The 25,406-nt window shown below is 47.4% G+C and overlaps 1 protein-coding gene across 2 annotated transcripts in view; it reads left to right on the plus strand.

Moving 5' to 3' along the window:
* Window positions 1–25,406, plus strand: part of Ubash3b (ubiquitin associated and SH3 domain containing B) — a 145,385-nt gene that overhangs the window by 109,890 nt on the left and 10,089 nt on the right. For both annotated transcript variants that reach the window (XM_075966278.1, XM_075966279.1), the window contains exons 4-11: window positions 167–365; window positions 3,193–3,362; window positions 9,922–10,130; window positions 15,246–15,378; window positions 16,837–16,957; window positions 18,506–18,628; window positions 20,426–20,518; window positions 23,223–23,367. In XM_075966278.1, coding sequence (XP_075822393.1) covers window positions 167–365; window positions 3,193–3,362; window positions 9,922–10,130; window positions 15,246–15,378; window positions 16,837–16,957; window positions 18,506–18,628; window positions 20,426–20,518; window positions 23,223–23,367 — 1,193 coding nt within the window. The remainder of the gene's footprint in view (window positions 1–166; window positions 366–3,192; window positions 3,363–9,921; window positions 10,131–15,245; window positions 15,379–16,836; window positions 16,958–18,505; window positions 18,629–20,425; window positions 20,519–23,222; window positions 23,368–25,406) is intronic.

The raw sequence follows: 25,406 nt of genomic DNA on the forward strand, positions 1-25,406 counted from the left end.
GAGAGCCTGCGGCTCTTCCCTCCCTGGTAGACAGTGGTGCTAGTTAAGTAACTGTATGAGCAGCCTCAGCTCTCTGGGGGCAGACAAAGTGCTCAGTGCCAAGGGGCAGAAGCAGGCTTCTCTCAGTCCTGGGCTGTAACGAAGCCTGCTTGTTTTCTATCCCTAGTGCGAGGACAGCAAGGTGGATGCACTGGGGGAAGCCCTGCAGACTACTGTCAGCCGTTGGAAGTGTAAGTTCTCTGCCCCGCTGCCCCTGGAGCTCTACACCTCCTCCAACTTCATCGGGCTCTTCGTCAAGGAAGACAGCGCTGAGGTCCTCAAGAAGTTCGCTGCTGACTTTGCTGCAGAGGCCGCGTCCAAAACAGGTAAGCGCCCACGTTTATCTGCGTCATCCTGGATCCTCTGGGTCAAAAGGGCAGGCATGGGAATGGTTGTGTGGCAATCACCCTACAAAGAGGAAAGGATTTATTTTGGCTCACGGTCCCACAGTTCTCAACCAGTGGTGGTTGGCGCCTGGGTTGAGGCAGAATATCACGGTAGGGATGCATAGAAGAACAAACCTGCTCACCTCAAGGAGACCAGAAAGCAGTCTGCAGTAATCCCAAGGGGCTGGGGTCCCAATGTCCTTCTTCAAAGGCACATCCCAAATAACCTAAGTTCTCCCTATAGGCTCCACCTCTTAAAGATTACACCTCCTCCCAGGAGTACCACAGGTTGGTGACCAAGCCTTCCACATATGACGTATGGGGACTTTTATGATCAGATGGTAACTTCTGCAGAGGAGCTGGCTGGAGTCGGGAGGTGGAGGGATCATGTGGAAATGGACCCGTGTGGCAAAGCACACCCTTTGTCCCTTGTGACATGTCACACTTCTTTCTGTCCTGCTGACCTACTGAGGAGCCTGCCCATGGCTTGTGTCATGACTCCCAGGGACTCAACTGTTCCCACTGCACTATAAATGTAGCCCTTTGTAGTGTCTCCGTCTCCTCCAGCCAGATCTAAGAGAGCCTGTTCTCATCCTCTGTGCTTCCTACCCTTGCATGCTTTTATCTGGGTCTGACCACTCTTTCCGCAGCGCAGGGCACAGTGGAGCAGAGCCGCTTTCTAGTAGATCGTGAAAAAAGTCCTCAAGTTGAAAAGTGTTGGCTTAGAGGATTAGTTTACTGTACAGTTTATTTTGAGATAGGGTCTCATGTAGCCTGGGCTGGCATCAAACTTGATGCATAGCTAAGGCTGGACCATGCATTTCTAACCCTGTGCCTGGCTCCTGGGTGCTGGGATTCCAGCTGTGGACCACCACATCTGGTTTTCCCTGGCCCTGGGGAAAGAATCCAGGGTTTCATGCATAGGCTCTGAACTGAGCTAAGCTACATCCCCAGCCCCTGAGTCCAAGTGCTGCATGAAAAGGGGGTACCCCCAGCCCCGCAACCACACATTTAGGAATGACAGGAGACAGGAAGACCCACTCCAAGCCCCAGAACTTACTTACTCCTTTGTCTCCTAGCCTTCAGCAGTATTTATATTGCGTGTGTGGCGTTTCTTCAGAGAAGCCCCCACACTGAGCTTGGGCCCGAGGAAGAGTGTAACCAGAAGCCACTGCAGAACTACGGGGTCACAGTACATGTACTCTTCAAAGGACTGTGGATCCTTAAGACACTGGCTGTGGTCTAGTACCCCCTTCTGAGAGCCCCTTTCTCCCACGGACCGGTCTTGGGTTTACTAGATTCAATGGAGAGATGGAACATTTCAAAGAGATAGACTAACAAAGAGAGAATCTCCCCCATTGTCCTTAAGGACTTGTTTTTATTTGAAATCCCCACTAGCTATTATCAGCCCACTGTATCACTGCAAGAACTAACACAAGTCCCATATTCCTTTTACATGAGAAGAGCGGGACTGTGGCTGAGTCTTACGGCGCATATGGAATAAGAGACAGCCAAAGAGCTTGTTTTCTGTGTAGGAGACTGCTAGTCCCTCTCCTCTTCCTGAGAATCTACTGCCACCAAGAACTTGGTGGTTTCACGGCTCTGTCCCTGTGGTGCTCCCTGGTGGTGATCTGCGGAACTGCATGGCCCTGACCCAGCTGGTCTAGCTTTGTGAAAAGTAGGTCATTATGTCTTTGCCCTAGAACTAATGCCTGTGTAGTCGAGAATTACTGGCTCACCCAGATTCCTCCAACGAGTATATTTAGTGTGGCTCTTCATTCTGGGTGGCTCGGGAAGGCTCAGCCGTGTGCAGTCATTTCATCAGCAAGTGCTAAAGACCCAGAGTGTGGGTAGCGAAAACACGAGCACCTGTCCCGTGGATTCATGCCACAGAAACACCCTTGAGTATAATGGAAACGGCCCAAACCCAGAAGATCGGCTTCCTCTGCTATATCCCTTCATTTCTTCCAATTCCTTAATTTCTTTTTGTTGCGTTTTCTTCATTGTTCTACCTGGGAAGTAGACAGTTGTTGCTCGTGTAACATACAAAGAGGAGATCAAACACTTCGCTCCTGTTAGTAAATTTGTTCTGCTTTATATTTAGCATCTTAGAATAATGGTGTACATACTTCAAATGGCCCCAACCCAGAGCGCTGTCACCCCAAAGGGAGATTTGCCAATGTGAAAAGTGGATGGGTTGCTGTGACTTTGGGGATGCCCCGGGCATCCAGTGGGTAGGAGCAGGGGAGGCTGCCACACTCTATAACAGCTCCCTATGAAGAACTGTTCACATAGTGTTGTTAGGGAGCCTACTTTATACTGCGAGTGTCTCTGCCCTCCTCATTTCTCCACCACATTCCCGGAATCCAGGACTCTGGATCCCAGACAAAGACAGTCACACCGTTACAAAACCTGCTTTGTATTTCCACATCAATCATGTTGGCCCTTTAGGTCCCCGTTTTTCTTCGTCTGAATGGTGGGGCTGGTGATGAACCCTAGACCGTCTGGAGGAGTCAGCCTAAAAGATTAACCGGAATCCATCCACAGCTCCTGAAGAAAAAGCCATCTGTCGTGTGGCTTTTTATCTCTGGAACAGCGGGTTGATTCGGGGCCTGGGATCCACCCCTTTAATTCACTGTTGCCCCTCTCTTCTTGGTTAGATGGGGAACAGGACGTCTCGGGGCACCTTTCTGTGCCCTTTCTTCTGTCTCCTGCGTTGCTGCAGTTTCTTCATTCTAACCCCCGAATCCTGCCTTCCGTTTTTCAGAAGTGCACGTGGAGCCTCATAAGAAACAGCTGCATGTGACCCTGGCATACCACTTCCAAGCCAGCCACCTGCCCACTCTGGAGAAACTCGCCCAGAACATCGACGTCAAGCTTGGGTGTGACTGGGTGGCCACCATATTCTCTCGGGATATCCGGTTTGCTAACCACGAGGTAATGTTCCCTGTAGCCCTGCATATCCCCAGGCACAGGGAGGGGTACCAGCAGAACAAGGAGTGCTTGCTACTGGCAACACAGGGAGATGGAGACCAAGGGGAACTGACGGTGGGACACAGGGCCATGGGGACCAAAGGGGAGCGGGTGAGCGCTTGGCCAGGACTCACTGGGCAGGTTTTATTGAGGTTCTGCGGACTCCCTGAGAGGTTTAGCGAGTGTGACATGGTTCAGCTAGATAACATCCTCATGTTCTGTCTGCCCTGTCAGCCTTCTTGGAGAGACATAGGAATAAAATGGAGGGCAGACAGAAAATATATCAGTGAAAATGTAATATTATATTTATGTAAGCTTTTGATGTTGAAAAAAAGGCATTATCCTGACCTGAGGTGAGTCGAACACATAAAGACAAGAATAAACCAAAATCTAAAACCTACAAAGGCAAAATCCGTAGCTATTTGATGATAGGCTGATGTCTAGAGCATGTGAGGTGTGGTTGGGCGTTAAGGGCCAGTGAGATGACCCTGCTGGTGAGGGTGCTTGCTATCAAGCCTGACAACCTGAGTTTGCATCCGGAAGCTGTATGGGAGAAGGAGAGACCAGAGTCGATCAGATTCTCTGACCTCCAGTGAGTGCACACACACACACACACACACACACACACGCTACATTTATACGAAAAGAGTTTTGAGTTCAGCAAGGGAAAGGGCAGACAAATATAAAAAGAAAACTCATCTGGTTCCTTGTGAGAGGTTGCAGACACCACAGTGGAAGGTGTAAGTGAGGATGACGGAATCCAATCTAGACAAATGGGTATAAGGCTAGCATCCTTCTTCAGATATAATCAACGTGGCTTTCCAGTCAGTCCTGTGCCTCTCAGAAGGGCAATGGTTATCTTCTTTTTATCTCAATGGAGACTCGGGTTAGGTGTCAGCTCTGGAACAGCAGACCTGTTGAGAGCCAGAGAGGGAGCAGAACCGAGGTCTTCTGACCAACAGCAGTGGGTGATCCATCTAAAGAAAGGCCACACATGGCAGACCCGTGTGACTGCTGCTTCCCTTTCTGTCATGGTTTCAGTTATCAGAAGCTATTGTTTCATGTTTCTTGGGATGGCCCAGTGGGTCAGAGCACTTTCTGTGCCAACACGAAGCCCTGAGTTCAGATTCCCGACAGTCATGCTGACCCATGTGCCTGTACGCTCAGCATTGAGAGGCAGGCAGATGAGTCCTAGGAGCTAGCATACGTGCAATGGTGAGCTTCGGGATCGCGGGAATAAGAGGAGAGCAGTAGAAGAAGACGTCCAGCCTATTTCTCTGGACTCCACACACACAGGTATAAGCACACAGGGGCGTACACTTGGCACACACACTCATACATATACAATACAAACACACACAAATTCATAGCCTTTAGATAACTTTTATTACAGTGTATTATTAGAGCCTCTATATTTTGTTATTGGTTATTGTCCTTAACCTACAAGTTAAGTTTGACCATAGCTATAAATAGAAACAAATTTCTGCTATACGCTTACACAACACGGAGAGGGTATGTTTGGTACTCTCTGCAGTTTCAGGCCTACCTTTTGGGTTTTGGAATGAACCCCATAGTTAGTGGAGAACCTACTGTAGTTAGATGAAAATCTTTCTTCAAATTTAATTACATTTCTTAAGCTGTAGTTGCAATTTTCCCCAACTTTTCAACAACAGAGTTCTTGTGGTTAGCATACATCACCTTTTGGCAGGGTTTTTTTTATGCATTCTTAACATGGAAAAATAGAGAACAGAAACAAACAGAACCTCTTGCTGCACCCAGGCAACCTGATTGTTTGGGAAGTGTTAAGATACATTCTATGGCTGGGCAGTGGTGGCGCATGCCTTTAATCCCAGCACTCAGGAGACAGAAGCAAGCAGATCTCTGTAAGTTCGAGACCAGCCTGTTCTACAAGAGCTAGTTCCAGAACAGGCTCCAAAACTACAGAGAAACCTTGTCTTGAAAAAAAAAGAAGAAAGGAAGAAAGGAAGGAAGGAAGGAAGGAAGGAAGGAAGAAAGAAAGAAAGAAAGAAAGAAAGAAAGAAAGAAAGAAAGAAAGAAAGATCCATTTTATGAACCAAAGCTTCGGGGTGCGAGGTAGGTGCTTCGGGAGTGTTGAGGGCAGGCTTGGCCTGACTTCCTGATGAGAACACCCTTGGATGTTGGTCTCTCCCTGAGACAGACTAAGCGGACTAAATCTGATCTTAGGAATTTTTGCGCCTCCTTGAATCACCTCAGAGGAGCCCTAACGGACACTAGAGAGGTGTGGCTCCTCGGACTCTTTTTTTTTCCAAAGACAAAAGCAGAATAAAAGGTCAAGGGGAGGGGGTGTGCATCTGCCAGGCCTCAGGAAAAGTCACCTTTGTAAGAGGAGACGGTGGCTGTGGAATCTTACAGGGCTTTTCTTCTAATGAACACTGCCCTCCAGTTAAATCCAAGGGTAACTGCTTTTCTTCACGACCCACATTCTGCTCAGTCTGTGCAGCAGGCCAGAGGCAGCAAATACCCACATGAATTATTTTCTAAAAATAGCTTAACCCCCTTTATCTCTTATTTGTGAAAGCTCAATTATGACGGTTTCTTCTGATAAGGCATCCACTTCCCCTCTAGGTCCCTTTTGGGGTCTTCTGATCTTCTGGAGTCCCTTGGGTGTGTGCCGTTCCCACCCTCGTCCTCCATTTCCCCAGGAGGCAGGCTTGATAGAGTGTTCTAGCCAGGGAATTGACAACCAGAGAAGGAGACTGACTCAAGCAAGGACACAGAGCAAAGCCCGGTGTTGCTTAGGAAAACTGTGATGTGTTATCCTTTGGCTGTGCCAGATTCTCAAGTACAGACTCACAGGTGCCTGGTTGTAGCTCACACGGGCCCTTCCGTGTTCGTGATGACATTGAGCTGAAGCGCTTAGAGCAACCAGCCACAGACGTGTAGGGAAGAAAAACAGAAAGTAGACATTTTGGAGCCTCCATTTTCTGCTTCAAACCTGGCTTGCTCGTTTTTAGCCATAGTTAGATTCACAGCTACAATTTCTGTCATTCACGGGCTAGGAATGTAGCCCAGTCTGTAGAGTGCTTGCCTTGAACACACACGCGATCCCTGGATTCAGTTCCCATAGTTGTGTGAAGCTGGGTGTGGTGGTACACACCTGTACTCCCTGAGGCAGGAGGACTGGAAATTAAACGTCATCTTCAGCTACACAGTTGAGTTCAGGGCCAGCCTGGGCACTTGAGTCCTTGGCTAAAACAAAACAAACAACAACAAAAAATCCAACCAACCAACCAACTGAAAAGCCGAACCAACAAACAGTAGGCTAGGGAGCTGACTTTGAACGCCAGAATTCAGCACCCCAGCACTCACAGAAGGAAAAAAAAGCACCTATAGTCTTAGTATTGGGAGGCAGAGACAGGAGGATTCCTGGAGTTTAGTACATAGCCGATCAAGTCAAATCAGGAAGCTCCAGGTTCAATGAGAGATCTTAAAAAATAAGGTAGAGTCGGGATGGAGAGAGCTCGGCAGTTACAAGTACTTGTGTTCCAGAGGACCCAAATTCAGTTCCCAGCCCATGTCAGAGGGCTCACAGCTGCCTCTACTGGTCCTCTTCTGGTCTCTGAGGACACTCACACAGGTGGTACACACACGCACAGACACACACAAACATACAATTAACATGAAGTAGAAGGTAATTGAAAAACACTCAACATCGGCCTCTGACCTGCACACACCAAATGGGCACACAGAAAGCATATATTTTTCCCAGTTCTTAGTTTTCCCCTTTCTAAGCTGCAGATCTTTCCTAGACTGTTGCAAGGATGTGGGGGACCTGCGGGAAGCTACCCTAACAGCTAGCACAAGGCAGGTACCAGGAAGAAATCCCACACTTCCAGCTTCTCTCCGGTCAGCTGCCTTTGTGTTGGTCTCTATGGTATAATGAGGGAGGAAGAAGCTAAGCATGGCACGAGAATCATTTTTTTAATATTTGTTGTTTTTATTTTATGTGTATAGGTGTTTTGCTTGCATGTATGTCTTTGTACCATGTGTGTGCTGTACTCATAGAGGCCAGAAGAGGGTGTCTGATCCCCTGGAATTGGAGTTTGAACCACCATGTGAGTCCTGGGACCTGAGCCCAGGACCTCCAGAAAAGCAGCCCATGTTGTTAGCTGCTGAGCCAGCTCTCAAGAATTCTTAGAAACAGACACGAAACATAAAACAAGGAAATAGCACAATGTAGGGCAAGTTAAGCCCAGGTCTCATGTCCCTCACATGTGGGCTGAGTTTTTGTATCTACTTTTGGGGTGGAAAGCAGCAGAGAGTACTTGAGTCTGGGTTATTATTCGTTTTTATATTGTTGCTGGGAACTGTACCCCAACCCAGAGTACGCAAGCGCACACTCCACTACTGAGTTACATGCCCGGCCTCCAGCTATACTGTTAGATTTGATGAACTCCCTTCACTTTTAGGTTATAAATTCAATCAACCAAAGTTATTTACTGACCCTCTGATGTATGCCTAGGATATATTGTCTCTGATCCTCCTTACGCCTTGATGTTCCCAGGGGTAGCTGAGGCAGGATGCTCAGCGTGAAGGGCTACTTCTCTGAGCTCTTCAGAGGGAAGGCTGGTCTACCAGGCTTAGGGGGATTTTGAGCCCTACCTAAGCTGTGCCCGGGTAGCTGAGGGGGTTGACCGTGTCCTGTTCTGGGAACAGCAGTGCTGCCAGTCCCTGCATCGTCACATGACCAAAATTGAATGTGAAAGAGATTTCTAGTCAATAATTCTTTGTCTCTGAAGACAATTTTTTTTAAACAATTCAGCAGAGCCCTTGGCTTGCGTGATCATCAGAGAGGGACAGGAGGGGGAGAAAAGGGGGTGGGCAGAGGACAGCCAGCCAGCAAGCAACTAAAGATAACTGGAGAATTAGAGACGGAAGCACGCACCCTCATTAGAAGCCCCAGGGAGACAACCTATGCGTTATCAACTTCATTCTCTGAGAGAAACTATTTTCCTGGCTCTTTTCTTTAGAGTTTTGCAGAAGAAGATGGTTTATTTGGTTCTGTTTGATGCTTTATTTTGCTTTCTTTTGAGATAAGAATTCGCTCTGTAGACCAGACTTGACTAGACTCACGATATAGACCAGGCTAACCCCAATCGTACATCTCAGCCCCTCACCAGCAGAGCCTTTTCATTATAACATGTTTTGGTGGCTCGCCTTGATGTCAGCAGCTGGCTAGTTCACAGGGCCACCCAGTGCTGGCCTCAGGCCCCAGAGTCATGACTGGCTGCAAAGAGTACCATCAGTCAAGAGCCAGGAACCCTGGACCACTAGAAGTAGCCATGCTTCTGTCCTCCAGCATTTTCTTAGGGCGCTTCATTTAACTTTCATCAAAGCTGAAGACGCAGCAGATGAGAACCAGACGCCTGTCACTGTCACCTCTGGGGCCTTAGGGAAGGCTGTGAAAGCCTCCCCCTCCTTTCTGGCTGTCCGGAAACAAATAAAATAGGATACAGTTTTCCTTCCTATTGAAGGCTCTTGCTGGTAATAAAAAAAAATACAAAACAAATGTCTAAAGTGAAAAAAAAAATGGCTTAGGGCTGGGATACTTTTCTATACACCAAGAAAGGAAGCACCCCCTCCAAGTAGGCTAACTCAGCCACATGGCCTGGCCTCATGTGTGCCCTGGGGTCTTGTCTGAGCTCAGAAAAAGGACATGTGGCTTCCATCTGTTCTCTGGTGGAAGCTGGTTACCCTCCGATACACACACTGGTGTCTGGGAGAAAGAGCTTTCTTTTCAAGGTCTTTGTTACAATTGTGGGGCTTAAGGAGCCTTGAAGTTACGGGTTTGTTTTGCTCTATCAGATGAATCACATAGAAAGGGCCATCCTTCCAGAGTGGCTAGAAGCACTTACTGCTCCTGCAGAAGTCTGGAGTTTGGGTCCCAGCACCCACACGGGCAGCTCACAATACAGTATCCACTTCCAGGGGATTTGATGCCCTCTTCTGGCCTGCAAGGAATCCTGCATGCAAGAGCATGGAATATATATACACAGCCAGACAGACAGACAAACAGACAGACACACACACACACAAATAATAATAAATAAATTAGGGCCATACAATTGACTCTCCATCTGGCCTGTCTGTGAGCATGTGTAGAGGACAAGTTTCTTCACACAATTCTTTCTGCCCAGTGCTTGGCACAGCAGCTAGAATAGGGGAAATGAATGTCTGTATGTCCAGCAATTGCCCAGAAAAACCTTTCAGGTTTCTGATGAGTTCCTGAAACCCACTTCTGAGTCCTGACATGAAGTAAAAGCATGGCTGGGAGGTCTGGAAGGTTGTGGAACACCAGGCACCTACCCATAAGACCCTGGTGAGAGGAGGAGCTTTCTGACCAGGAGCCGATCTGCCGAGAGCCTGTGAGCCCAGGGACTCCTGTTCATAGCACACTTAGTTTTTGTGTGTGTAGACTCTGGTCTACTGAGGTGCTCCAGAGGATGGTGGATGGGTCTCACATGTCCTCTCCTTTTTGCAGACATTACAGGTGATCTACCCCTATTCCCCTCAGAATGATGATGAGCTGGAGTTGGTCCCTGGGGACTTCATCTTCATGTCTCCCATGGAACAGACCAGCACCAGCGAGGGCTGGATTTATGGCACCTCGCTGACCACCGGCTGCTCGGGGCTGCTTCCAGAGAATTATATTACCAAGGCGGATGAGTGTAGCACCTGGATCTTCCATGGGTAGGTAGACCTACTCTCCTGCCCCTGTCGGTGACACCACCTGGTTGGCTTCCTAGTGGCTGCTCTCCATCTCTGGCTGGAAGATAGCAACATCTCGTGCCAAGCATGAACTGTTTCTGAGCTTCTGTCTACTTCAGCCTGGGCCATTACTCTGAGGGCGGGGCGCTTCTCAGAGCAGCTAGACAGATTCCGTCTATGTCAGCCCAATCAATGACATAAAGAGACTATAAAATCTAGGGTCCTACATGTAGCCCTCATTTGCTAGGTGACCCTAAGCGAGTCCTCAGACCTGGCACGAATGTGCTCAGGCGACAGAGACTGTGTTCAAGGTGACAGGCAACTGTTGGAACTTAACCGGAGCATGATTCCTCACATTCCTTATTGAGGTGACAGCCACCTCACTACTCTGCTGTCCTCAGCGCACACTGGGGTCCAGTGTCCAAAATGGATCACATTGTATGACCAGCTTTGTCCCGGTTATAAACAGGAACACAAAGCTGCTTTCTCTGCCCCAGGGAGCTCAAATCCAGCTGCCAGGCTTGACATGCAGGTTTGGTTTCCCCTCTGTTTTGTTTCTTCCCTGTGACAATGTTGCTGAGAGGCAGAAGCCCTGAAAGCCTTGTGTCCTTACCTCCCATTGTTGCTCCTGTTAGAAGGGACCAGAGGAGGGTGACTTCTGCATCCTGTTTTCCCAGGAGGCAAAAGAACCAAGAAGGTTCCCAGACAAACCACACACTCAAGATGGGAAAGAAGCCTCTTCCTTCCTCTGCCTCATGTGCCACCCCACCCCACTCTGTCCCCAGCCCACAGGCATCCAGAAGTCTCATGCCCGCAAACATCCTGTTTTGTTTTAATGTTTCTGAAGCTGAAAATATAGAAGTTGAGACTCTAATCACCATTTTATCCCATAAAAATGAGGAAGGGCTGAGAGAGACCACTCTGGTAAAGCTTGTAGCCCCAGTGCTAAGAAAGTAGAAATGGGGGTGGGAGGTGGGTGGGTTCAACCAGCCTAACCTACTAGTGAGTCTCTGGTCAGTGAGAGACTCTTCAAGTAAAACAAAATCCAGCCATGTCTCACATTTGTAAGAGCTTTTGGGTTGGGGGTGGACTTTGTACACAGTAATGGGACCTTGAATCGTGTCATGCAGCATGCTAGCAGCTTAGTTTAAGCTCCCCCGATTGCTATTCTGACAAATCACTTCCCGGAACATCTTCCCAGTAAGTGGTTCACGCACATACTGAGAACTGAAGAATTTGCTTGATGAAGCACAGCTTGTGGGTCTCTTTGTTAAGCAGTGAGGCTAGATGTGGGGGAGCACACACATGAAGTTCCTGCTCACCCTTGTAAGACTTCCCGTGTAGCCCTCCTCCCTGAACTGGAACTCAGGCTCCACCAAGGGGGAAACGGACTGACCTCACTCAGGGCACCCTGGAAGGTCTGTGTGTTATCTTTTATTGTGAAGATAGTTGTTGATGTTATCTTTTGGGAACTCTGCTTTCAGTTAAACTACCAGGTTCACCGCTCGCTCTGCGAAGAGTGTCAGGATGCAAGGGTTAGGCGTTGAGACTCTGCGATTAAGAACTTGAGTTTTAGTCACATTATATCCAAATCCTAGCTCTCTCGTATACCAGCGGTGCAGACTTTGCCCAAGCTGAGTTACTTCTCTGGGCCACCAGGAAGGAAATAATCACTGCACAGAGAGTAGAAGGTGTAGTGGTGGCCTCAGGGAAGGTCAGTTTTCCGAGGTTTGTGGTGACTACAGCAATACTGCCTACAGAACGCCCACTAGGGTTTTGATGATTTTTTTTTTCTGTCTCTGTTTACCAGACCTCATTAAACTGAAGGTCTCTTCCATAAAAATATCCCTATAGGTGAGCTGTACTTGAATGCTTACCACCAGGGCTAAAAATAACTCGCAGAGGCATAGCTCAGCTCTGTAAGACAGATCTTCTCACGGGAGCCTAACCAAAGATGGGGAGACACATGAGCCGCCTGTCTGGACCCTGGCTGGCTTCATGAAAAGCTGTAGAAAGGGTTAAGGCAGTGTCCAGAGACTTGGGGTGTCAGTGGCTTTTGTACCTCTCCCCACCTGGTGCTCCTCAGCCTTCTGGATGGCTAAGAAAATGCTCTCTCGCTGCTCTTTCTGGTGGCCATTTGTCCCTAAATGTCCCTAACTATTTTCTGGGTGATGGTGGCCCACTGTCCTCTACAGTGGGGTGAGCTTCTGGCCTTCAGACAGGCCTAGCATGTTCTAGGCAGGAACTGGCATCTTTCTACTCCCTGAGAAAGGGTTCTGGGTATCAGACCTGCATCCTCTCCACCCTGGCCTGGCACTGTCCCCGCCCTGTCTCAGGGGGAGCCAGGACCTTTGATTGTAGTGACACTGAAGACAGCAAGGAAGCTGCCATTCTCCTCCCCAAGGGAACAGGAGGGAGAGAAAGGCCCTATCATTTTCTTCCCAGCTGTGATAAAGTAAAGACGTTACAGACACAGCCCGGGGAGATGTCGGCATGATTCCAGACAGCTAGACGTTGAAGGCCTGAAGCTTTGATGAGCCAGACAGAGAGACTGAAGCTTCTTCAGTTGTATGCCGTTGGGGGGCTCTCTGCTTAAAATAAAGCAGAACAGCTGGCCTATTAGAGTGTGTGAATGGCTCAGATTCCTTGAGCTATAGTTACTTAAATTCGCTCATTACAGGTTTAATTTGACTGTGCATCATACTGAATAGACACGCCTTGTTGAGATACAGGCCTCTGGTTCTCTGGCTCTGGACCATGGCCTGTGGGGAGCAGGGCGCAGCCAGGAGCACCTTCGTGCATCTGTATGCACAGGGCTGTAAATCTCTCAGGGTCTGACACCTTCGCCTGAGCATATCATCAGGCTGAGGGCGCAGCTCAGTTGACAGAGTGTTTGCCCCGCATGCCTGAAGCCTGGGGTTTGATCTTCAGCATCATAGAGACTGAGCACGGTGGTACATGCCTATAATCCCATCCCTTAAGAGATAGAAGCAGGGGGATCAGGAGTTTAAAGCCAGGCTTGGCTGTGTGTAGAGTTGGAAACCAGCCTGAACTAACTATATGAAACCCTGTCTCAAAGGAAAACAAAAATTGGTCTGTCATTTGTAGGGGGAAAGCAGAGGTGTGGGGGACTAGGAAGGACAAAAGGTGTGCCACAGTTCTAAAATCATAAGATATCCTGAAAACAAAAACAAAAATCCAATCAACTTCTGACCTTTGATCCGACTGTATTACTCATGGGTATTTACCATCGACTTTAAGGCAGCATACAGTAGCATTTACAGAAGTACTGGTCACAGCAGCCAGATGATGGAACCAGGCTAGGTGTCTTCAGCAGAAGAGAGAATAAAGAGAATGTGGTAAATATGAGTGGGATTTGATGTAGCGGAAAACAAAACAATGTCCACTTGAAGGGAAGTAGCTACAATAGGAGATTATTATCGTAAATGAATTAAGTCAGACTCAGAAAAGCAAATAGTGCGCATTTTCTCTTACGTGTCCATCTTGAGTTTTATACAGGCACATAAAATCACATACACGTACATACGTACATAGGTATGACATGAACATAGACGTACATATGTACATGGTTATGACATGAACATAGAAATCAGACTGTTTAAAGGAGTTCTGAGAACTAGTGGGGGAGATGGGGTAGAGGGAGAAGGGGTGATCAAAGTACATTATCATTTTTTTGTTTTTGTTTTTGTTCTTCGAGACAGGGTTTCTCTGTGTTGCTTTGGAGCCTGTCCTGGAACTAGCTCTTGTAGACCAGGCTGGCTTTGAACTCACAGAGATCTGCCTGCCTCTCAACATTTTTTTGAAATAAGATATTTGTGTACCCAGACCACAACCACCAGACAGAATCTCTGTGTAGCTGTCCTGGAACTTGCTGTGTAGACCAGGCTGACTTAAGAGTCAGAGTTCTGCCTACTTCGCCTCCAGAGTGCTGTGATGGAAGGGGTGTGCCACCACACCCAGCATCTAGGTACATTATGTACTTGTATGACAATGTCCTTATGAAACTAAGTACTGTGCACAATGAATATATGTTAAAAAAAACAAACCAAAAAACTAGAGGTAGGCAATTTTTAAAAACCCGAAAACCAGCTTTCTTACTGATTTTAGAAAATATGGGAAAAAATTCGAACATAAAATTCTAATATGCACACTGTGTTAAAGACAAACATTGCAGAGTGGGTGCCTGCACAGATCGCAGGGTCCACAGACACAAACCCAGACTTGATTGAGCACAACGGGCTTTACCAAGAGCGAGAAATTAAAAATTCAAATACTTCCTTTTGAGACTGCCCGGTGACCAGGGAGATGTTTGTTGGATCTGCCCAGTGGCCGTATTTAAATAGCAGCCCTCAGTAGAGAAAGCTTTGAAGAGCCGTGCTGTGTGCAGAAATTTTCAGGGTGGCATGTTTGGACGGTCCTGCTCTCAGCCAGAGCGCCTGTGGGCCTGCAAAGTGACAGTGGCATAGTCAGAAATAAGAGTTCTTGGCTCGCAGCTCCAAACATCTGGCAGGAGTCAGCTCCTCTGAAATAACCCAGCTTTTAATCATCTCCTTGAAGTTGCTATGGAGGCGAGCACAGTGCTGGAGGCTGAAGAAGGCAGGTTGAGGGACAAGGGGTAAGACTCTGCTCCTGAGCCTCATAGCCACGGGCAAGTGGCGCTGGGAAGACATCTCCCCTCGCATTCCTCGGATGGAAATTGCCATGGAAAAGATTAAAGGCAGCGGGAACTGTTTGTTTCAGTGCAGCGACAGAGAGAGCTGGAACAGTGGTACATAATTGATACCTCATTATTCTTTCACGTGTCTTTGCTGCCAGCCCTGCCTGTGGCATCCTAATAAGCCTAGAATCACTGGACCCCATCCCTGCCCAAAGAGATGCGTGCATCTGTTCTCAGCTCTGAGAACTGTCCGCCCCTTGTTTATTAACTATGAGACTTCAGTCAAAAACAAGATGTTCTTGCCTGGGGATGGGTGTTCCTGCTCAGGTTCCCAAACACCGTGTGACAAGACAGTCCTTTGTGCTAATTCCCATACTCCTGGCCAAAGCAGTTAACCCTTTCCTCTCCTTCCTCTGCAGTTCATACTCCATCTTAAATACCGTGTCACCCAGCTCCCTCACATTTGGTGATGGGGTATTGGAGAGGCGACAGTATGAGGACCAAGGACTCGGGGAGACGACGCCTCTCACTATCATCTGCCAGCCCATGCAGGTGAGGCTGACCATGGGGGTCATGTCGTGTCCTCGAATCTAGTCGGGATGCTCTGAAGACCATCCTCAGCACTGACCTTGCTTCTTTCAAAGGGTCCCTAACCTTACGGGGAGACAAGTACACAAGGTCATAAAAGACACACAGTAGTCCTGAACTAGGAAGACAAGGGTGAGTCGTGCCGCCTGTGGGCATTGCCATGTGGGCCTGAGCTTGGAAGCAAGGCCATCCCAAGGAAGGAAGAGGAGGCTTTCTCTCACAATAGGGATGACAGCCATATTTGTATCAGTAGAGTGAGGTTCCTAGCGTGGTTGTTGGACTTGATAATTCAGTATCTTTTGATAACACTTGGGAGACAGGCTGGAGGAAGGAGTAGGAGCTGTCAGGCAAAACAGACAGGTTGAAAGTTCAGCGTGTTCAGGGTGAAAACGGAGGAGATACACTTGTCTGGAGCCCAGGGTTTGAGTTAAAGAACATCAAGAAAGCAGGTGGCAAATTCCACAGCACCAGTCCACCCATTAGCCCTGGCAAAGCAAAAAGAAGCCAGTGGAAGAGTGGTGGCCAGCAAGGGCCTGGCAGCTCAAGGCAACTGGGAACATCAAATGCATCAGCAGGAAGGATGGAGAAACTTCTGTGCAGTGCCGCTAGCAGCTGTGGAAGCCAGTAGTTGACTCAACTTGTCTAAGTTGCCATTGGGAAGCTGCAGCTTAACCCCCTGAGCCCATTCTAGAAAATGAAACTATGTAGTCAGATAACAGAGTGCACATGATGATTGGGATATACAGAATGTGGCTGGAGGGAGAGAGGACTCAGCAGGTAAGGGCACTGGCTGCCCTTCCAAAAGACCCAGGTTCAACTCCAGCACCCACATGGCAGCTTATAGCTGTCTGTAATTCCAGTCCTAGTGTATTCTTCTGGCCTCTGTGGACACTGCACATTCTTGGTATCCATTCATGCATGCAGGCGAAACACCCATAGACAAAAATAATAAAATTGTAGAAAAAAATGTGCACAGCAGGGCACTGGATATAAACTAGGCATGAGGCAGACACCTGTGAAGATGGAATTTCTCCCTCCTAGAAGGAACGTATCTCTTTGGAGGAGATAGCTGCCCTTCTGGATGATCATCTCTACATTAAGGACAGGTTTGACCCATGACCTGTACCTTAAGTAGTCCTCCTGTTACAGTAGGGGGCAGCAAAGAGCATGGCACTTAATCCTTCCTATTTCAAAGCACCTGCAGGTATCTCTTAGGCACCTGAGAGTAATTTATGACGTCTGTAGGAGGAATTTACTATCCTCGCTTTACCGGCAGGCCAAACTGAACTCAGGGAGGTCAGGGAGATTGTCGGAGTCATATACTGGCAGAATTTGTCCCAGAGTTCCACTCACTGGGTATCAGGGTGCACCATCTGTGGGTGCAGAGTGTCTGCTTACTCCTTGCTTTTCTTTCCCCTGCAGCCCCTGAGAGTCAACAGCCAGCCTGGGCCCCAGAAGCGATGTCTCTTCGTGTGTCGGCATGGGGAGAGGATGGATGTTGTGTTCGGGAAGTACTGGCTATCCCAGTGCTTTGATGCCAAAGGTGAGTGACTCCTTTCATCCAGTTTGACTCTATGGGTTCAGCTAGCCACAGTTAACCATGGTCTAAGACTAGTAAATGGAAAGATCTCAAACAAGCTGTCTAGCTTAGTTTGGGTTTCTACTGCTGTGGTGAATCACCATGGCCGAAAAGCAAGCTGGGGAGGAAAGGGCTTATTTGACTGACACTTCCACATTGTCAACCATCTTTGAAGGAAGGACAGGACAGGAACTCAAATAGAGCAGCAACCTGGAGACAGGAGCTGATGCAGAGGCCGTGGAGGGATGCTGCTTACTGACTTGTTTCCCATGGCTTGCTCAGTCTGCTTTCCTATAGAACCCAGGACCACCAGCTCAGGGGTGGCTCCACCCACCATGGGCTGGGCCCTCCCCCATCAATCACTAATTAAGAAAATGTTCTACAGGCGTGCCTGCAACCCAATCATATGACATTTTCTCAATTTGGGTTCCCTCCTCTCAGATGACTCAAGTTGATGCAAAATTAGCCAGAACACAAGCAATCGGTTTGTTTTATGTTATGATCCCTCCACTCTATGTAACGTGATAAAATCTCAGGCTACCCAAGTCTGTCCCATCTGGGTCATCATCCCTTTGTCCAATGTATCCACAGTGCATATTGTACCCATCCATTTCTCGCCTGCTATCTTAGTTATAAAATCTGCTGTCACAGTATCATTTGTTTCTCTTCACTGGGTCCTGTAGTCACGGCGCCCTTTCATAAGAATTCCAAGAACATCACAGTTCGGTGTTTTATGCGAGACATCTCTGTAACTTGCATTGTGGTCTGTCATTTGATTATTCCTCATTGCTGCGGCTGACTTATAAGTTAAATGTTATGATAGGTGTGTTTTGTGAGAGTGAAAAACGTAGTCTGTTCAGGATCTGTCCCTGTCTATGGTTTTAGGCATCTAGTGGGGCCCTTGGAATCCATCACAGGTCTCAATGGTTGATGGCCTGCACAGCAATGCATACCCATAACGGCCTCTAGGGGGCGCAGTCAAGCTGCTTTTATGTACATGTAGTCATCATGTACATGCAGTTACAAAATTCATGGAATCTCTTGAGTCCTTCTTGATTGTTCCAACTTAAAGGGAAAAGATAAGCGCTTTGTCCCCATTCTATAAGCTGAGGTACCAGGAAGCAAAGAGTCACTGTATCTTGCCCACATTCAGACAACAAAACCAGTGTAGAGACGCGTGCTGATTCTGTGACCGGAGTTCCTGCCATGGAATCTCTGTGGCCCATCTGGTTCCCTTCTCACTCGAGTAGCATTTTAAGAAGGGGAGCCTTCCCTGAGTCTGGTTGTTACATTCACTCAGAAATTCCCTCATCGCTGTCATCAGCAGAAGGGAGGGTGGATTCTAAGTCAGTCCACTGAAGAAAAAGTGTCAGATTCGATGTTTTCCATTGGCTTCAGACAGTTCCGTTCAGTGTCTCTGACCAAGAAGGAGGAGGGGTCAGGATCACTGAGGAACGCCTCGAGTAAAGAAAAAGTCTATGTGGTCTTTATTTGCTCTTCTTCTCCCACCAGGCCGCTACATACGCACCAACCTGAACATGCCTCATAGCTTACCTCAGCGGAGCGGTGGTTTCCGAGACTACGAGAAAGACGCACCAATCACTGTGTTTGGGTGTATGCAAGCAAGGCTAGTGGGTAAGGGCCCCTGAGATTGCATAGTGTCTCCTGGCTCGTTCAACAGACCCACACCATGAGTGTGTAAACATACTTCTTGGGACTTGTGTGCGCGCGCGTGTGTGTGTGTGTGTGTGTGTATTTGTTTTGTTGGTTTTTTGAGACAGGGTCTTATAGACCACCAGGATAGCCTAGAATATCAGATTTTCCTGCCTCAGCTTTCTTTGGGTTGGGATTCCAGGTAGGCTTCTGCTTGTTATAGACTTGATCCTGGCGAGGAATGGAGACAGAAAGTCAGGCTTGGTTTGCATATGCCACTGGTCTAGTCATGTGTCCCCTGATAGCTCAAGACAGTAGCATCTGCCAGCAGGTGTAAGGAGAGCTGAAGGTGAGGAAGAAGTACAGGGGCATTGCTGAATTTGCACAGGCCCAGTGACTTTTTGAAGTTGTTCAGTTCTTTGAAAGCATTTCCTGTACTGGCAGAGCAGAAACTATGTCATGTACTCCTCAGTCATCCAGTACATATTTCTTGACCATTTACTTCAGGGCAAGTTCCTGGACGAGGTAACTGTGACCCAGGTGTGAATGGATGCACATGTATGTGTTGTGGGTGGCTGTCAGACTATATGGCTGACCGAACAACAAACCGCACAGAGTATAAGGAGAATAGAAAAGAGAAGGGATGAAAGGAAACAATGAGGATGGGGAAGGGAGAAGAAAGGATGAGTAAGAGGCAAGGTGAGCCAGGGTCACATAGGAGTCGTCTGTAAAGAAGGAACAGAAGGGAGAGAGGGGCCTTCTTGGCATTGAAGACAATAGAAACCAAACCGCAAAGATTAGGCATAGCATCGAGAGATCCCTGCAGCTAACAGTTCACTGAGAAAAGACACAACAAAAGCTTGGCGAGCGAGTTCAGTCCCCAGAACCTAGACAAAGGTGGGAGGAGGGAACTAAAGTTGACCTCTGACTTCCATATGTACATGTGCTCTCCTCTCTCTCTCCCCCCTCACACACACACACACACATACACAACAACAACAACAATAATAAATACATTTTAAAAAATGAATAACATTACAGTGGAAGCCGGGCGGTAGTGCACGCTTTTAATCCCAGTACCTGGGAAACAGAAGCAGGTGGATCTCTGTGAGTTTGAGGCCAGTTTGGTTTACAGAGCAAGTCCCAGGACAGCCAGGGATACACAGAGAAGCCTGTCTTGAAACAATCTAAAATAATTAATATAATGATAGTAAAGAGTACATGGGATGCTGCGAGCTGTTCTTACTTCTAGAGCACAGGTTGAGTCAGGTCAGGAGAAAGGACTGGCAAGGTAACCAAGTCCATGGAAGACACCGCCCCCACATGAAGATCTTTAGCGTTTGCCTACTAGAGAAAAGCAGTGGACCACATGGGGAAGCATTAAAGCATTAGTTGGGTCTCAGATGTTCAAGAGTCTGGCAGCTGAGATTGGGTTCCCACACTGGAATTATAACAAAGTCTGACTAATCCCCTCCCGGTTGTCACAGAACGGGTTTCAGCGTCTTCCCAATAGAGGTCAGAGCATTACCCTGCTGGTAGGCCTCCCCACAAGGGCATTTTGTTGCATGCTGGCACGAGAAAGAAAGAAGTCATGAAGAGCGTGTTGCTTTGCCTCTTCTGTGGATGCACTGATGGGGGATCTGGCTGACACTACTGGCTCTCTGTGAGCTGCTGCTGGGGAAGGGAGGTGTGTGGATCTGCTTGGCTTGGTCCCATCGAAGATCAAGATGAAACCCAAGTGACTCCATCATGCTGATTCTCGGCTGATTTGCTCGGCAGGTGAAGCCTTGTTAGAAAGTAACACCGTTATTGATCACGTTTATTGCTCTCCATCCCTACGCTGCGTTCAGACTGCACATAATATATTGAAAGGTAAGGCTCGTGGCTTGACAGCGGTTATGTAGTTCATCCGACTGTTTCCTGGCACTTACTGCAGAGTTATGAAGCTTCAAAACCTGAAAGCTTGTTTTTGTTGTTGTTGTTTTATTTGAAACAGTTTCAAGGTAGCATGTAACTGAGGTTACCCTCAAACCTGCAGCAATCCCCCTGCCTCAGTCTCCTGAGTGCTAGGATTACAGGCTTGAGCCATCTTGGCTCACACAAATCTGGAACTTTTATTGAAAATTCTTCCACAAGGTGACCAACCTTGAACAAAAGTCATACTCCTGGTGATGTCATCCAGATAGAGGGGAGATGCTAATCATTTTTCTCTAAGAATTTTAAGCTGTCTTGGATGGGTTATAGCTATACAGAAATCTTTGCACCTTTTATAGACGTGATTCTCTCTCTGTATTTAAGTAGTTGAATCCGTTGTTTACCTTTTGTTCAGGCAGCAGCTGAGCTGTAGGGAGTTCCACAGCATCGCCATCTTACTTTCTTCTGTTAATTGGAAAGACGTACTTATTCACTTATTTTTGAGACACGGTCTCACTGTGTAGCCTTGACTGGCCTGGAACTCACTTTGTTGACTAGATTGGCCTCAGACTCACAGAGATCCACCTCCCTCTGCCTCCTGAGTGCTGGGATTAGGTACACACCATTGCACCCCACAAACTGGAAAAGCTTTAAAAGCCCCCTCACTATAAAAGTACTCAGCTCTCACCCTAAAACCCATGGAAGTTTGTATTAGAGCCGTCTCTATTCTCCCTGCGTTGGAAAGGAGACGGGGCAGGGGAGGCGGGGAGTTGGACTGAACTTGAGCCAGACAAACAAATGAGCCAGAAATAAAGAAGCCAGCCAAGGATTTGACACAACACTTGAGTCCTCTGTTCTTAACCTTAAGTAAACCTTCCTCTCAGTACAGAAGCGTCTGTGTGCTCACTGTGCACAGAGAAACTGGACTAGAGGCGGTGTAAGGAGAGCTGAGTGAGTCTGAAGGGAAGATTTGTGCTCCCGGGGAATCACACTATGATAAAACAGAACGTGTGCACTGCCACATGTAAATGCTGGGTTCCCTGATGGACAAAGCGAGGATTTGTGTGACGCCCAGGTACAGTGTAAGCCACTGTACCGTCGTGGGTGCCATGAGACTAGCCGAAGGCTTTGAGTTTTGTTCTGTAAGATGTCATGGAATTTACTAGAGTGAGAATTATAGTGTGGAAATGAGAGGGTCATGGTGGTGCACACCTGTAATCCCAGCACTCCAGAGGAAGCCAACACAGGAGGATTGAGAATGTGAAGTCAGCCTAGCGCATATAGCGAGACTTTTGTTTCTGACAGTACAAAGAGAGTCACAAGCTTGGACAGATTGGGTAATGACTTGAGGAGGGGAGACTTTCTCTTTACTCTGCTAATGGCCAGCATGCATGGTGGAGGTGCAGCCAGAGGAAAAAATGTACTTGTTGGTAAACAAAAATTTATTGTATTTTTTTAGCACATGCTTTATTCATAACTGTAAAGTTTACCTATTAAATTCATTTACGGTTTACACTGTAAAACACAAATTTATAAATTTGTCCAAACCTGTGTGCTTCCAACTTAAGTGATATATTGAGTCTAGTAGGAAAGCAATCACTGCATTGTTATTAACATATTTTTTATTTTTGAGTACCATTACACCATCTCCCCCTCCCTTTTCTCCTCTCTAACCCTTTGCCACACCCCCACTGTCTCTCATGACCTCTTTTTTCATCAGCTGTTACAGTGTGCATTTGTCTTTCTGAATCTGTAAGTACCACGTGTCCCGTTTGTACAGTGCTACCTATATGGATGGTTTCAGGCTGACCCTTTAGTATTGGACAGCCATCGGAGACGCTCTTCCCTGAAGAAAACCACTCTCCCATTCTCAACACTCCCCAGTGGCCCACAGTTCCTTTTGTAGGGTTGAGGCTTCATGGGGCTTCCCCATCCCACTCCACCATCATGTCTGCTGGTGCCATCTTCGTTCTGCTCATGTTTAGCCCATCGTGTTTGTGAGGCTTTATCTTCTGATATTCCTAGGAGACACACTCTTGTAGCAAACTCCCTGGACCTCTGTTTCTTCCCATCTTTCTGCCCCCTCTTTCGCAAGATTCACCTGAACGTTAGGTGTGGGATGTAGGTTAGGGTTCTCTATATGGATCTTTTGGGACTGAGCTCCACAATTCTGCCTCTGATTAGTTGTGGTCTTCTGTAATGTGTTTCAGCTGTTGCAAAGAGAAGTTTCCTTGGTAAAGGATGATGACCATACTTGTGTGGGGTTTAAGGATGAATATTTAACATGTAGTTGGGGATTGTGCTGGTTTAGTAAAGTTGCAGGATCTTCCCCCAAGATCTGTGACTTCACTAACCCCAGGTAGTTGGCTAGGTTTCTGGTACCAGGCATGATTTTGCTCACACTGAGCAGGTCTTAAGACCAGCTAGAGTGCTGTTGGTTATCATGGCACTAGTACACCATTAGGGTTTTCTTGCCATGGTTAGCATCATTGTGGTTACAGACATTAAGAGCTCAGTAGGACTTTTGGTTGCTTCCCTCCTTTGGAAGCTTGCACATCCTGCTCTGCCTTGTGATTTTTGTAACAGCTTGTTGTGTGGTTCATTCTTTTCCACTGACGATCTAGTGAAACTTCCTTCATCTTCGTTTCACTTCATCCCTAAGGTTTACAACAAGACAATCACTTAAAGATTCGGGTCGAGCCCGGCTTATTTGAATGGACAAAGTGGGTTGCTGGGAGCACATTACCGGCGTGGATACCTCCTTCGGAGTTAGCTGCGGCCAACCTCAGTGTTGATACAACCTACAGGTAACTTCCTGACTTGCTGTCTCCCTGGTACCCTGTGTCCTGCACTGTTGCTGTGCCACGTTCATCAAGCAGATGATGGACCTCACAAGACCTCCACAGAATTGTTTATAGTGGTAGAAATCAAGCTACAATTTTAGAAACCAGGACTTGGGGAAGTCCAGTGTTTCCTTGTATTTAATTATATTTATTATATCTACGTCAGTGTAGCAGTAATGACATAGCGTATTTTAGGAAAACACACAAAGTGAGGATAGAACAGCTCAGTGGATGTGGGACACGACATCCATTTCTACCTTAGACCTTCCAAATCACTTGCTTATTTATCCTTTTGAGTCAGGGTCTCATTATTGGAAGGCCTGATTTTCCTGAGTGTCTCCCAAGGGCTGTGACTACAGGCATGGGCCACCATATCTGCCTTCCACTGGATTTTTAATTTTCCTATGGTCATTTGTTATTCTTATGATCTTGGAAAGCGAAAGCGACTGAGATGTGTGTGTGTGTGTGTGTGTGTGTGTGTGTGTGTGTGTGTGTGTGTGTATGCACACAGACATACAAGCACTCTGCTGAACCACGTTCCCAGCCCAGAAAGCCATTTGTCATTGTATATGACAGTCCAAGTGGCTTGCCTATGGTAAAACGTCTTGTGACCCTGTGTGGAAATAATAACGATGACATCACTGTGTTAAAAAAATTGACATCTATTAATATTTCTCTGTGTCTCCGGTTCTGTGTGTCCTGCCTAGTAGCCATCTAGTTCTGTTTATTGCTCTTTCCATTAGACCATTCTCTGTGCTGGGATTAAACCATTAGACCATTCTCCTCTGTGCTAGGATTAAACCATTAGACCATTCTCTGTGCTAGGATTAAACCATTAGACCATTCTCTGTGCTAGAATGTTTTCAATGCCCCCAGGTGAACAGTCTGCATGCCTGGTAAAGAATTAGCCAATAGTAATACAGTGGCAGTACCAATCAAAAGCCCACCCAATGCTTTGAGAGAAGACCAGAAATCACAACCATTTCAGTAGGAAATAAAATTCCTCTTTCTTAGGGCAGAATTTGGCAGAGTGACTGACCATTCTGCATAGAATTGTCTTCCCTGTGCTCTCTGTTGGCCTCTTACTGTGGATAATCCACTGGGTTCCTGGACAAGGTGGAAGAAAATCTCCTTCTCCATATTCCTTCTTCGCTCTGTGGGTAGGAACTCAGATAGCACAGTTGCTCAGCTCTGTCTAAAGGGAATTAGCTTTCCTCCGACATCCCATTAAACTGCACTCATCACTCGTCCACCTCACATGTTCTTCTGGCCACTCTCTGGCTATTGTTTCTCTCTTCCTGGGGGGAATGGCAGTAGACTAGTGTCCCTGTGCCAATGCCTTCACCTTTCTGCCGGGAACGAGGTCAGGTTGCGGCTGACACTTAGTGAAATAGCTCTCCCCTCTCCACCCAGCCCCATCGGAGTCCTCGTGGGTGGCTGGGTTTTAGTTTTCTCTGAGCATGTGTCCCACGCTGTTTCCCAGGATGACCTACAGCGTTCTACAGATGTGTTCCCGCTGAGCTTTTCACTGCACTCCAGATGTGCACCCAGGCTACACACCCACCAGCTGTGCAGGCAGGATGAATCTTGGGAATTGCTGGATCAAGACATGGTCCTTATTCTAGGTTTTCTTTTCCATTTTAAAATTGAGTGTCACATTTTCTGCAAATTTTGAATAGGAATAGGAAGCCTCTGATTCCACGAATAAGTTGAGAAAACCAAAAGTAAAATTTGAGCGGCAGTATGGTAGAATTGACCACTGTCATGAATGGCACCAAGTGAATAGGCCGGCAGTTCTCAACTTGTGGTTGAGAATCCTTTGAGGGGTCAAACAACCTTTCACAGGGTCTGCTAAGACCATTAGAAAACACAGATATTTACATTATGATTCATAACAGTGGCAAAATTGCATTTATGAAGTGAGGTCACCACAACACGAGGATCTGTGTTAAATGGTCACAGCGTTAGGAAGGGGCAGAAGCACTGCAATAGACCGTTGGAGC

Source organism: Microtus pennsylvanicus, chromosome 3 (genome assembly GCF_037038515.1).
Source record: "Microtus pennsylvanicus isolate mMicPen1 chromosome 3, mMicPen1.hap1, whole genome shotgun sequence".
In the NCBI taxonomy this organism is placed as follows: domain Eukaryota; kingdom Metazoa; phylum Chordata; class Mammalia; order Rodentia; family Cricetidae; genus Microtus; species Microtus pennsylvanicus.